The 14,412-nt window shown below is 39.1% G+C and overlaps 1 protein-coding gene across 1 annotated transcript; it reads right to left on the bottom strand.

The window, feature by feature from the left end:
* Positions 1-449: 449 nt before the first annotated feature.
* On the bottom strand, positions 450-10,769 carry LOC134497020 (vomeronasal type-2 receptor 26-like). The gene is made up of 6 exons (XM_063302734.1): positions 10,582-10,769; positions 8,148-8,439; positions 6,693-7,553; positions 5,352-5,579; positions 4,010-4,136; positions 450-1,351 (listed from the first exon to the last, which is right to left on the bottom strand). The coding sequence occupies exons 1-6, from the start codon at positions 10,767-10,769 to the stop codon at positions 450-452; spliced, it is 2,598 nt and encodes an 865-aa protein (XP_063158804.1).
* Between the last annotated feature and the right edge of the window lie 3,643 nt (positions 10,770-14,412).

The following is a 14,412-nucleotide window of genomic DNA, read 5'->3' as shown; positions in this document are numbered from 1 at the left end:
CTTCCTTCCTTCTTTCTATGGGAGGAGGCAGACTCTGGCAGCAGGAAAGTTTAGGAAGATTGGAAACAATGAACACACACAGGTGGGTGATGTTTCTTAAGGATTTTATTGCAAATATAAGAGATATGAATAATATTAATGGCAGATAGAATGAATATCCATCTTACATCTCCACAGCTGTTAGGAAACCATAGATAAGAGTAGACAAAACTGGCTTGGGTGCAACACTGTCCTAGGAAGCCTGGTTTACACAGAGGTTGGTCTCTCAAACATTAATCATTCTATTCTTTTGATAAAGTTTCCCAAAACATAAGAAAGGTGCATTAAACTAGCTCCTCACCTTTTTTCAGTGATTTCATTACAGGGTTGGACTTGCTTAGTATTTTGGTGAGAGACCGCCAGTAAATTTCAATGTATGTTAAATTAAACAAAACATGGGAATACATTCTTTAGTTCTTTATTCTTATCAGCTGATATCTATTGTTCAGTTCTGGTTTCACCAAAATGATATAACTTTTGGGAAGAAACATACAAATTAGTAACCCAGCACTGGAGGCTATAATGGAGAAGATCTCCACAGCCACAATGTATTTTCCCTTGGCACTCAAGTAAGTGGGGACAAAAGTAAGCCAAACGGAGCAAAATATTAGCATACTGAAGGTGATAAACTTGGCTTCATTAAACGTATCTGGCAAATTTCTGGCAAAGAAAGCCACAGTAAAGCTCAGGAGGGCCAAGAAACCCATAAAGCTGAGAACAGAGTAAAACATGACAGTTGAGCCTTCGTTACATTCCATTAGAATTTCTTCAGCTAAAGAATGCATGTCAAAATCTGGGAATGGAGGAGTGATTATCAACCATATAGCGCAAATAGTGATTTGGACAAAGGAGCAGAAAAAAACAATAGAAGTACCTAGGGGTTTCCTCACCCATTTCCTCATTTGGGAATCAGGCTTGGTGGTCTTGAAAGCGAGAACCACAGTGACAGTTTTGGCCAAGACACATGAGACAGCAACTGTAAAGATGATGCCAAAGGCACTTTGTCGAAAGACACAAGTCACCTTCTCAGGCTGGCCAATGAACAATAAAGCACAAAGGAATGAAAGCAGGAGAGAAATAAGGAGAGCATAAGTGAGATTCCGGTTGTTGGCTTTGACAATGGGAGTGCCCTGATGTTTAATGAAAATCATAAGAATCAATGATGTAATTAAAAATAGTGAGAGTGCAAGAATGATCAAACCAATCCCTAAAGGTTCTTTGTAAGACAGGAAAGTGATTTTTTTCAGAAGACATCCATCTTCAGCATCATTTGGAAATTGTCCTTCTGGGCACTGAACACAGTCATCCATGTCTAGAAGAGAAAATACATATGAATAATATAATTCATTTCAAACATCATTCTGTAATATCAAAAATGAAGAGTCTTAATTGAGTTAAAATTTTAGAGACACATCAAATCTTCTCAGTCCACTTTAGTACAAAAATAATCTAACAAACCAAATCTTATACCATCCATGAGAATTGGTGAATAAAATTATGAATGTTAGTCCTTCTCAAATGCTACAGCCTGGGATTATCTATGGACTCTGCATGTCTTTCCATCTTGCATGTGACCAACTACCCCTGTCAGGATCCTTCACTATTACTTGAATGGAGCCAATCTTTACAAGCCCTTGATTCCCTTGCTACCAACAGTTACTGCCGCCCAGTATGGTCCAATAAGCTATCTTTGGCTATAGCTCAATTCTTTGTTGCTCTGGCAATTGATTGTTGGAAACAATCTATGAGTGTGGCTAGCAACGCCTGTAAAATAATCACTATCTTCCAACAAATTATTGGTTTAGCTCAGTTAGTTTAGCCCCTCCCCTCTTCAATTCAATCAGTAATCTAAACCAAGATTTGATAGAGAATGTGCTGCAGGGAGAGCACTGGCAATATTTCCATATAAGAATGCCCAGTTTTACAATGAACTTTCTTCACAGGAAACCTTTTCTACTTTAGAAAAGAGCTACAAGAGGCTTCTAAAGGAGAAGAAAAAAAAATATGCATTAAAGAATTGAGCTAAACTCCAACAGGCTGTAACAAGCAAAGAGGACTGCTTGTTCTGGCACCTGTTTTCTGATCCTCAGTAAATCCCACCCACCTAATAATGGCCACTTGATCTCTTCTATATCTATAATTAGGAAATTACATACCAGATTTTTATACTACAAACTTTTGAACTGGTTGTTTTCTGAGACCATTTTGGCCCCAGAACATGCAGGCTTTCTATCTGGTCATTCAACTTTGGATCAATGTTCAATATTATACTACCTAGCCAAGGAATATTAAAGTCTGCCCAAAGACACCCTTTATGCCACTTTAATAGACCTAAAGGCAGCCTTTAACTCCATATCAAATGAGAGATTGTGGAGAAAACATGCCACAGCATCAGCTGATGGCCATCTTGTTAGACTGATAATATCACTACATCTTGATAATACTGTATTGAATACATCAGCAAGCTCAAAATATCTGGGTGGAGGGAAAGGAAAATGAAAACAGGAAGAAAGCAAAGAAAAACAAACAAACAACAGCAATAAATAACATAAAGAATAAAACAAGATAAAGAATAATTATGGGTGCATAGAGTAACACAACTCCATTTTTAAACATCAAATTAAATATCGATCATATGGAAATATATTGTAGGTAAAGGTAAAGGTTTCCCTTGACGTAAAGTCCAGTCGTGTCCGACTCTAGGGGGTGGTGCTCATCTCCGTTTCTAAGCCTTGGAGCCGGCGTTGTCCCTAAGGACCCGTCCGTGGTCACGGAACGCCGTTACCTTCCTGCCGAAGCGGTACCAATTAATCTACTCACATTTGCATGTTTTCGAACTGCTTGGTGTGCAGGAGCTGGGACGAGCAACGGGAGCTCGAAACCCCGCCGCGTGGTTTCGAACCGCCGACCTTCCGATCGGCAGCTCAGCGGTTTAACCCGCAGTGCCACCGCGTCCCTTATATGGAAATATATTGTACATTCTTTCTATTTTACTGATGAAGAACCAGTTCAATGGCTGAGAGTACACACTGCAGATCAAGCCAAACTCTGATGTCAGATACAAAAGAGTCTTTCCAAAAACAGTCCTTTTATTGACCCTTCTGTATGACAGATCAAAACTTCTTCATAAATAGATAAATTCCAAAGTTTTGAAATGCACTTTAATGACACATTCACTTATTTTACTCTTAGTTCCCTTCCTAAAATCTGCTCCATTGCTTTAAGAATAGTAGTTCTATACACAGGACAAAGATTATATCGGATTCTATCTTCTTATCAGCATTCATCACCACTAGTAGTTGTACAGTCTGTAAAACTAGTAATAATGATGATAATGACAACAATAATATTGTTCTATGCTACCATAATTCATGCCAACTACTGGCAGTTAACATCAATGAAACATAAAAAATCCATATGCTAAAATCATAGACTATATATTAAAATAGAATAAATAATCCAATGAACATTTTTAAGAAAGCAAGTGCTAATGGCACCATTCTTCAATCCCTGAAGTGGCTCCTGAATGATTTCCAGAAGGCCCATTTTGAGGGTGATTGTCTTCAAGAGGGTGGCTATTCCAGACTATAGGATACACAATGGAAAACACCGTAGGCCTCAATCCGCTTCATCTCACAGAATGGAAGGACTTCTGAAATGTACATACTGGGTGGGCCAGATGGTTTCGTTTTGCAAAAATTGGTTTTGCAAAGGTGGTCTTGCAAATTCAGGCCTTCAGAAAAGACTGAGATAAATGTTCCAAAAGGTAAACAGAAATAATGCTTAAATAGTTAGTATCTTGCTCTTCTTCTCCATATCCCTGCTCCTTCCCAAACCTGGAATAATCTCAAACTCATACTACAAAATCATGATGCTAATGAATTATATACCGTCTTCATTGTGAAGACAAAGAAAATGTATATGTCAAATATCAAAACATCTGAAAACTTTAAGTATGTTTTTTTCTCACCCTTCTGGGTTGAAATCTTCCCTTCCGGACATGGAAGGCAATCATAACAGCAAAATGGCTTCCCTTCCTTCTTTCTCTTATAAAATCCTTGATGGCAGTTATCATTGCACACTGAAATAGGTTGTGTCTTTATATATAAAAAAGAGTATCAAGTTGTCATATCAGTAAATACGTCTGGAGAGTTTGAAACAAAATTGGATATATAATTAAGAACAAATTTGATGTTGGTATGGCAAAACTGTTAACTTATGCTCTTTATGTATTGAGCTTTTAGAGTTACTGAAATGATAATGTTTAATTATGATAACTTCAAAAAAACAACAACAACCCTCCTCTATTTCAAAGGTTTTCTCAATATATCTGTCACAACACCAAAAGCACAAATCTCTATAATCTTCTGTACTTTGATGTTTTTTTTCTTAGTGTAGCATCCCCCTATAGATTGTTTATATGTAGTTGGCTACAAGTATATATCTATGAGTTGTATTTTATTATTTTGAAGTGTTCACATTTACTGTAGCTGTTGTTATGGCCCTGGGGTATGGAATTTTTAAAAATTATTTGGTATAAATTTTATTGGACTGAATTATTTAACAAAAAATACTCATGCATGGACTAGGGTCAACAAAATAACAAAACATAAAAAAAATCATAATACATCTAAACTAAAGAAAAAAGGAAAGGGGAGCTGGCAAATTATGTTAGAAACACAACAATTGCATTTTTTCCAATAAACCAAGGTCTGTCCTTAAGTCAAAATTGTATGTAAGCCAGAACAGTATTATTGTATAACGCTTTATAAGTAGTATTGTGTAATTAACCTGAACCATTGTGTATTCAACTCAAATTTTGCTACAATAGGCTCTGTTTTAACTGTGGGTCTGTATTGTTCAAAAACCTTCTTCCTTGGCTCTTTGTGTGTGTATGTGTTTTAAAAAAACTAATTCAAATGTTAACAGGTAACAAATAACAGTACTTCATTACTGCAAAACTAGCGTAGATTTTTCCTTTAGACCGCTTTTCAAACTTTGCTGCAACATCTGTGTCAGCCTCATGAGGTAGTCCAGACAGGAAGCATGCCCAGATGAACTAATTCTACTTTATTGTAAGGTTACATTCACAGAATCTTGTGAATCTGAAAGTACATTTCTCTCCTGTCGCCTTTACAGCCCAAGAAACTATGGAGGGTCCCTACTGAGATGTTTGCCATGCCCCCATTCTTCTGCAAGCTAAGCTGTCTCTTGTCTGACCATTCCCATGGCTGTGGATCTTCCCTGTCTCCCAAGGTCATTGTCACATACCATAAAAGCTGGTAATACCTCAGGAATTAATGGATCCTTACATGATTAAACTTGTTGGGCCATACAATGCTATTGTCTTTAATGGTGAATACACTCTTTGAAGAAGCGTATGGGTCAATCTTTCCAACTTTTGCTTTAAAGAAAGACTGATTTGGGAATGTTACCCAGTTGATGATATCAAATCCAGCTATTCTTTCTCCACTTTGATCAAAGGAAATTTTATCTCCAGCACTGTTGTTGAATGATACTTTTCGTAGAAAGTGATGAAGCTAAGATAAAATTGGGGGAAAATTTTTAAAACAACGCACAGGATCAACATGTAGATAATATTCTACTACTGAGAATTTTACTATCATACCTTTGAAAAACCAACACAGAATTGCTAATATATCCTATTAGGGTACAGCAGTGTTTCTCAACCTCAGCAACTTTAAGATGTGTGGACTTCAGCTCCCAGAATTCCCCAGCCTGCATGCCACCTGCTGAAATTTACATACTTTAAAGTTGCCGAGGTTGAGAAACACTGGGCTGGAGATACAGGGGTGACAAAAATAACGATTTCTTACATTGAAAAAAATATACAGAGAATCAATTTTCAAAAGTGTGGAAATTATTAGAACTGGAAAAAAAAATATTTATAATCCCAACATTTAAGCTTTTGGGGATCTTCCTTTCACAAATCTAGGATCAATTTTAGGAACATCTGTTTGAGTCTCTCTTAGATCAAAGTGAGCTTATGATCAAACTGCCATTGGTTATCCCAGTCTCAGTTTTTTGAATGAGTGGCTAAATACCAGGGATGGAAATGGGAATTCTCAAATTGATGCAATGTTTGGAGCAGGTTGGAATTGCTCACCCAAGGTAGACAGAGAGAGGTATATCATTCTAAATCCGGTCTGATAGCATAGGACATATGCTAATAAGTTAATAGCATAGGACATAAGTTAATCCATCAAGTTAATTCTCATTGCAGATCCCTGTAATTCCATAAAACTTTGCAATCTGTTATTAATTTCCAAAATGCCATACTTTCTGTCATCATTTTGAGATCTATGGACAATATTCAAACACAATTCTCCTTTTTAATATTACAGACAATTGTTGTTTTTATGGCAATCTACTCAGACAAAAGACCCATTTACTGCAAGTGGGTTTTTCCTATATTGGTAGAAAAAAACACACTGACCACTGCATCCCCTTTTTGTAGGGAAAGGAAGGATAACAGCACTGCTTCCCCAATCTTCCTTTGAGGTCCAGGACATGGGTCTGCTTATCAGCTAATGGTAAGAAAAGCTAATGTTGAAATATTTCACACCAGGAGTTATTGGGGATCTTCCTTTGCACACAAATATATGGTAAGCTGTTTTCCCTTTGTGATATACCTGCCAAGAGTATAGATTGAGAAGCTTCTCTCTCTGCTCTTTCACCATGCCTCTTTGCTTGAATTTCAAGGAATGTATGAAGTGCAGAGCATGTGCTATAGCATAGACTGCATTGTACATGCTATAGCTGTGAGCAGTCATCCTCACTTCAAAAAGAGAGCCAGGGAGAGACTCCAGTTTTTCCACCCCAGTGCAGGTTTTCTCAGACAAGTCTTCTGATATGGGGGTTGAGAAAAAACATTCAAATACACTTTCCCAGAAGATCTGGATAAAGCCATCTTCTTTTTCTGAGATAGGGTTTCTGGTCTGAAGAAACTCCTGAAATCCTAACACTTTCTTTGAGTGGACTGCCAAGGATATAGCACCATGAAGGAAGTCTATGCTCCAAGTACCTTGAAAAGCAAAGGAAGTGAAATCCATTTGGGCCATCATAATCCAGACTTTATCACCTGGCTTTGAAGATACATCCATAAATACTGAACCTGCTATCATAAACCTCAAAACTGGCATAGTCTGGATTTCTCCGTGTATGAGCAAAACGTTGGAAGTATTTCTCATAATGGTCTTGTAAGTTTCAACTCCTTCTTCTATAAGTTTCTGCATTTCCCCGGCAAATCCTTGTTTGGGGAGTCTTTGTATGAAATCAAAGCAGATGCCCCTCTCAGAGAAAATGGGAAGGACATTCTGCACAAACCTCTCCCCGTTGTCATCATCGAGATAAAGCACCCCGATCCATCTCCAGCAGAAATGCAGAAGTAAGTGAAGAATCCCATCATACTGATGAGTGCCTCTTGGGAACATCTGTTGGACAAAGGCATCTTGGCTTGTGTAACCCAGTACTGGAGCAGATCCATATGTAAGCTTTATGAAAAGGAAAAAATAAAAATAAAAACAAAACAAAACTGTCCAAATATCTATGGGTAAATATAGCTGTAGCATTCTAGCTGCTAAAATCCTGTGTTTCCTATGAGATATCTCTACGGAAGCAACAGAGGGAAACAACAGGAAGAAACAGAATTTCCCAAATTTACTCCTACGTATGTACACGGGGTGGTTAATGCAGGTTTTTGATCACAGAAAGCATCTCTAATCCTTTTTAGCCTCTAGAAACTAAGAGTCATCTAAATCCAATTAGGCAGAGTCAGGGGTGAACATCTATTAGTCTCAACTTCAGTGTCATGAGACCCTGGTGTGGGCCTTTCAAACAGAATGGTATGTTGGAAGTTCTTTTGGACACGTCTTCTGCAAAAAAATGGAAGATGTGGTGCAATTTTTTGATCAAAGAAAAAAATTGTGGCTAAATATTTTTAGTCTCTATAAAGAGAGGAATTATGAGAGTCAAATATGAAGGTGGAAAGTAAACATGGTAGTCTCAATTCTGAAGAGACCACAGACTTTTCCTCTTATTTTAATCATGCCAGTAATGGAAGCATCAGAGCTCTGGGTATTCCTTACCTGCGGAATCTTGTAGATACCTAGGATGGGGGCCATATGGAGGCAGACGTTTGAGTTTGGTCCCCCAATGACTGCAACTGCATTGTTCCTGCTGTCACACTTGAAGTTTGGAATGAGCCTCTTCCAGGTGGAGAGAAGTTCCATTGAGGCAAGATAAGTCCAGCTGGCACTGAAATGGCTGTTGTAGATCTGGAAGCCCAGAGTGACATTTGGCAAAATGTGTGGGTTGTCATTGATTTCTTTTACAGCAAATGCCAGTGCCAGGATATGCTGGTAGTGCTGAGTCAATACCCTACAAAGCAGTACACAAATTGTATCCATGTACTTCAAAATTTGAGATTTGCTATACTTTAATTATATATACTCTCTCTGTGTGTGTGTGTGTGTGTGTGTGTCAAACAAATGATGCGGCATCGAGGATAGATTATATAGCTTCTATTGTGGAAAGTGTAACTTGGGGGAAAACAATACACTTCCCTAATGCATCACTTCCTGAAATTTGCATGTGAATTTAATTTGGAACTTCTAGTTAGCATGCATACAACATTTTTTTCTTTTTTTTATCCTGCATCTAAAAATCTGCATCTGCCTGCATTCAGTAAGGCAAGCCACTCATTCATTTTGATTTAGATTATACATCTGTGGCTGACACTTCTTCCCTCATTGACAGGGCTGACTAGATAGTTCTCCATAAGCTAGGAAGAATATATAAGAAATATATAAATTGTATGACAATCTGTATGATTTAGAACTTGATGCTTACTATATTTTAGTTCAATATATACCAAATGATGCTGCATCTCAGTAGATTATATCACACCTTTCATGGAAGGTGTAACTTGGGAAACCAACACATCCCTATGTGTTACTTTTTAAAAATTGAATTTGAATTTAATCTGAAGAATTAAAGATGCTCCATTGAGAAAACTTAGGGTGAAAATCTGTTAAAATCTGACTTTTCACTGATTTCTTTTAGAGCAAATGCCAGAGGAAGGAAGGAAGGAAGGAAGGAAGGAAGGAAGGAAGGAAGGAAGGAAGGAAGGAAGGAAGAGTAGTATGATCCATATGGTTTTTAAAAAACTTTTCTGAATATGAGGTTAGCAACACTTTCTTTTCAGGAGGTTCTGCTTGGTGTGTATGTACAATGTTCAGATTCATCTTTCCACACATATTATTTTAAACTTTGGTAACTTTATTCATATGTCCTATAAAGCCAAACAGTTCACAAATCAATCTATCTATCTATCTATCTATCTATCTATCTATCTATCTATCTATCATCTATCTATCTACATACACACACACACACACACACACACACACTCGTTTTCTTAGTAATTCACTAAGATCTCAGGGATACTTTTTTCTAGGTTAGAAAGCTGAAAGGTGATATCCCAACTCATTCTTATTCTGCAGTTTATGCAATTGGAATCATTTTTAAAAAAAAAAATACGATCATAGGATGCATTAGAAAAAAATAGCTTTTCCAACAGCAACCAACAGTCTTTCCTGGCAGTTACTATCATATTTACTATGTTTTTTGCATCTGCAGAAACAGACGATTTTGTGCACACCGCTTCAATCATCATGAATTATTCTTGAAAGTTCTGCAAGGCTCTTTGCTGTGTTATATTAGGAATGAAGTTTTGTCAATGCTTCTTTCTGCCTCAAGATGCATATTCAGTGCTTCACTTAGACTAGAGACCAGGATGCCTCCACAGGAGAGAGGGCTTGAAACCAGTGAGTTATTGCCTTAAGATCTGCCACCCACCCACCCGCTGGCCTGCAGGCTTGGCTCTGTTAGTTCCAGCAGATAAACATTACTGAGGTGGAAAGCCAAAACTGATTTTTAAAAGTTGCTGTGATATGAGCAGGCTAATCTGATTCTCCTGCTAAGAGTTACACCAAACTGAAGGGAGGAGAATATCACAAAAGAGCAAGGCTTGGGTTCAAAACATCACCAGGGAACAAACTAATTAACACTTTCACCATTCCAAACCTATAAAGACGGTTTTTAGGGCTAGATTTAATTTTCTTCCATCAATAATTTTTAAATACTAACACCCTCAAGCTCCCCTGTATAGGAAAAACTGCTCATATGAATCCAGGAAATTGAAAGTATAAATCATGTTTCTTACAAGGTCCTTTCTATATGAGCTTGCATTTCAAATATATTAGCCCTGTGCTCTTAGAATAGGCCAATAGTTTGCAAGAATTTTACATCACTTGAATCTTTTTGGATATGAATTACTACATAATTCTTCAAGAAGTGAACTTCTGTGTAGCTGCTTTAAAACACAGCGACAGATTACTCGTCCTAATGCCCTAAATCCACCAAAATGAATGCAACATAAAAAGAACCTATTGAAGAATATTATTGAGGAATGTTTTTATATTGTTTTCTTTTTAAATAAGTAAACCGATAACTCCTTACATGAGGTCATCAAAGAGTTCAGGAGAGGGAGCTTTGTCAAATGTTATTGAATGTGAAAGCACATAATTCTGAGAAGTAATGCCAGCAATATTGAGGTCTCCAGCATGATAATATTTGTGAAGAGCTGGAAGAAGTATCTGAGTAGCCCACTGACCCGCAGGACACTTGCATACCACAGAGGGCAACATCACTAATACCAGCATCATCAACACCAGCATTCTGCATTACCATCTGCTTTCCAAAACCTTTCATTAAAGCATACAACAAAATTCAAGAAGATGTGCGTCCCGGGATCTGACTTGAATGGCAATTCATTCAAGCAGAAATGATACTGCAAATGCTCTTTTTTCTAGTGAACATTATCCATGAAGAAGCCTTGTCTGAATGGTGCAATGGATATTTATAGTACTTTTAGTCTTCATACAAAATTGGCTACTACTGCCATGGATGTCACTCAGACAAGAAGCAGAGACAATAATGGTTATTTTGATAATTACACATGACAGAGTAACTTGGAATTAGCTAGTGCTGTGCAGGATAGCCACAGAATCCTGAGAAAAACACAGCTGGTTTAGGGAGTGGTTGACAGGTGCTCAGCTCAAATCAGTTCTCTAAAGTGAATCACAGATTCAATCTGAGTGAGACAGAACATCTAACTAAGTAAACAAAACAAAACAAAACCTAAACCAGATCTTGGTCCCTCTCTGTATGTGTGCATGTGTATGTATGTATGTGTGTATATATCTATGTGTGTGTGTTGTGTATGTGTGTGTGTATGTATATATGTATATGTGTATGTGTGTATGTATGTATGTTTGTGTATGTATGTGTATGTGTGTACATGTATGTATGTGTGTATGTATATATATACATATATACATATACATATATATACATATACACACACACACACACACACACACACATATATATATATATATATATATATATATATATATATATCTGCCTGCCTGCCTGCCTGCCTGCCTGCCTGCCAGCCTGCCTGCCTGCCTGCCTGCCTGCCTGCCTGCCTGCCTGCCTGCCTGCCTGCCGCTAGATAGAATAGTGGTTAGAGTGCCATCCATTGATGTGGGAGACTGGGTTATGAATCCCGGCAGGTCCATGAGGAAAGATCTCTAATGCTTCACCTGCCTACCTTGAATATGAGAGCGATGTGAACTAAGCAAGTCATGCTCGCTCGGATGCCACCTGAATTAACAAGGTCTGCTCCAAATGTTGGGGAATCAGGACAACCAGACAAGTGGGCTACTACAAAAAACATGCATGGATGAGACAAGGGGACTTGGAATTGATGGGATGCTACTACAACAGTAGACCTAATGAGAGGGGATATATGAAACACATGAGGGAACTATGGATGGAGAGAAGACCTGCATCCACAGTAACTGAGAAACAGCTAATTACCCAGTGTGTCAACACAGTGAAGAGGAAGCTTCTCTCACAACTTGAGATAGACCAACTACACATTACATCCTGGACCCAAGATGACTAAGAGGAACAACTGGAGGTGCAGGCACCACTGGAAGCTGGAACATCACTGCCAACCCCTCCATTACAGAGCACAGTGGCTGATATGTGGCATAAGATCATGGATAAACTAGTTACACTCAACCCTCTAAACCAATTACCAAGGCTCAGTGGAGAAGTACCATCCAATAGTTTGCTAGAAGATGCCAATAGAGCCCTCATGACTATCTCTACTACCACCATAACCTAAACCAATGCAGCAGTATATGCTACATCTGCTGTAATCCTTGAGATGCTTGGTCACATGACCAAGAAGTCCTGTAATATACCCCCCACACACTGGAAAATGAGGTTGGAGGCTAAGATCAAGGCACTTGGGAGAGAAGTTAGCCAACTGGTAGAACTACGGAATGGTGTGAGATTAAGGATAAGACTTGGGTACTGAAAAAAATACAAGGGCCTGACTCCATCTGAAGTCCTAGGGACTTCTAAACAAAGGCTCAGAACATAGGCTATCAGGCTCAGAGAAACAGAGGCCAAATAGATAAATGCTCTGTTCTCCACAGAACCATCCAAGGTGTGCTCCCAACTTTAGTGCAACAACACTGTAACAGCAGAGCCACCAACAGCACAAACTGAACAGTACTGAAAGAACATATGAGAGAAAGAGAAGACATATAACACCAGTGCAAAGTGACTGCAGGAGCTGAAAGCAAACCACAGCAATCTCTCAGAACAGGAACCAGTCATCGTCACAGTAGCAGACATCCAACAGCAGGTCAAGAACATGAAGAGCTAGACAGCACCTGGCCCAGACATGATCTACACGTGCTGGTTATAGAAACTAACAGCAGTGCATGAACATCTAGCAGCACAGATGAACCATCTGCTATCAGCAGGCTCCCACCCAGACTGGCTTACACAAGGAAAGACAGTGCTGATCATGAAAGACTCCCACAGGGGAATAGCACCAGCCAACTACCAACCAATAACCTGCCTCCCCACAACATAGAAAGTCCTATCAGGTATCATAGCTGCCATGCTATAGGACTATATGGGCCAGTACATAACCACAGCTCAGAAGGACTTTGGGAAAAACACCAGAGGCTCAAGACACCAGTTCTTCATAGATAGAGCAATTGCCAAGACTCAAGGTTTGGACAGACCAATCTGAGCACAGCCTGGATTGACAACAGGAAAGCCTATGACTCAGTAGCACACACATGTATCTGTGGATGCCTGGTGCTATACAAAGTTAACAGGGCACTAAGAACTCAATGGGACTGTAGAAGACAGCACTGGAAGTCAACTCAAGACAGCTCGCACAAGTGGCCATCAAGTGCAGCATATACCAAGGTGATGCACTGTCCCCGCTGCTGTTCTGCAAAGGCTTGAACCCCCTCAGCCAGATAATCACAAGGACTGGATACAGATATAGGTTCAAGAGTGGAACTACCATCAGCCATCTCCTCTACATGGATGACATCAAGCTGTATGCTAAGAGTGAACATGACATCAACTTGCTGATCCGCCTGACATAGATCTACAGTGAGGACATTGGGATGTCCTTTGGACTGGAGAAGTGTGGCCAGATGGTAGTAAAGAGAGGGCAAGATGTCAAGACTGATGGGGTGTAACTACCAGCAGGCCATATAGCAGACATAAAGATGAGCTACAAGTACCTTGGTATCCCACAGTCATATTAGAACCACGATGAGAAGGGGAGGAAGATTCAAGTACCACCGAAGGATAAGACAGGTCCTGAAGAACCATCTCAATGGGAAGAACAAGATCTACGCCATCAACATGTATACCCTGCCAGTCATCAGATACCCTGCTGATATAGTGAGCTGGCCAAAGGCAGACATGTAGGCTGCCAATGTGAAGACATGGAAACTCCTCCCAATGTATAAAAGTTTCCATCCCAAGTCCAACACCAAGAGACTGCATACCAGCTAAAAAGAGGGCAGGCAGGGTATGAGGTTCTTGGTCCTTACAACCCTAACAACAGTAATTCTCAATATACACCATAATAGGATATATGAAGAATTATTTGGATGTGATTCCAAGCATTTCCATTGCCACAAATGGACTTTCATGCTGAAACCTTTCCTTAAAAACATTCCAGTCACTTCTCCACTTCCCCCATCCTAAAGTTATAGACATTTTCCAATGGCAGAGAATGGAATACATTCCTCCCTCCCTCCAAGCTACAAGCATTTATCTATACACATGGCTAAACTCTACTTCTCTAATACTACTTAACCCATGCTCAGGTGTGGCATCCAGATGCCATTAACTATTGCTTCTGGATTGTTTTACCCTGATATAGGGTCTGGTGAG

The sequence above is a fragment of the Candoia aspera genome, chromosome 4 (assembly GCF_035149785.1).
Source record: "Candoia aspera isolate rCanAsp1 chromosome 4, rCanAsp1.hap2, whole genome shotgun sequence".
NCBI classification, from domain to species: domain Eukaryota; kingdom Metazoa; phylum Chordata; class Lepidosauria; order Squamata; family Boidae; genus Candoia; species Candoia aspera.
The sequence above is the reverse complement of the archived record's forward strand: the minus strand, read 5'-3'. Positions and strand labels throughout refer to the sequence as shown.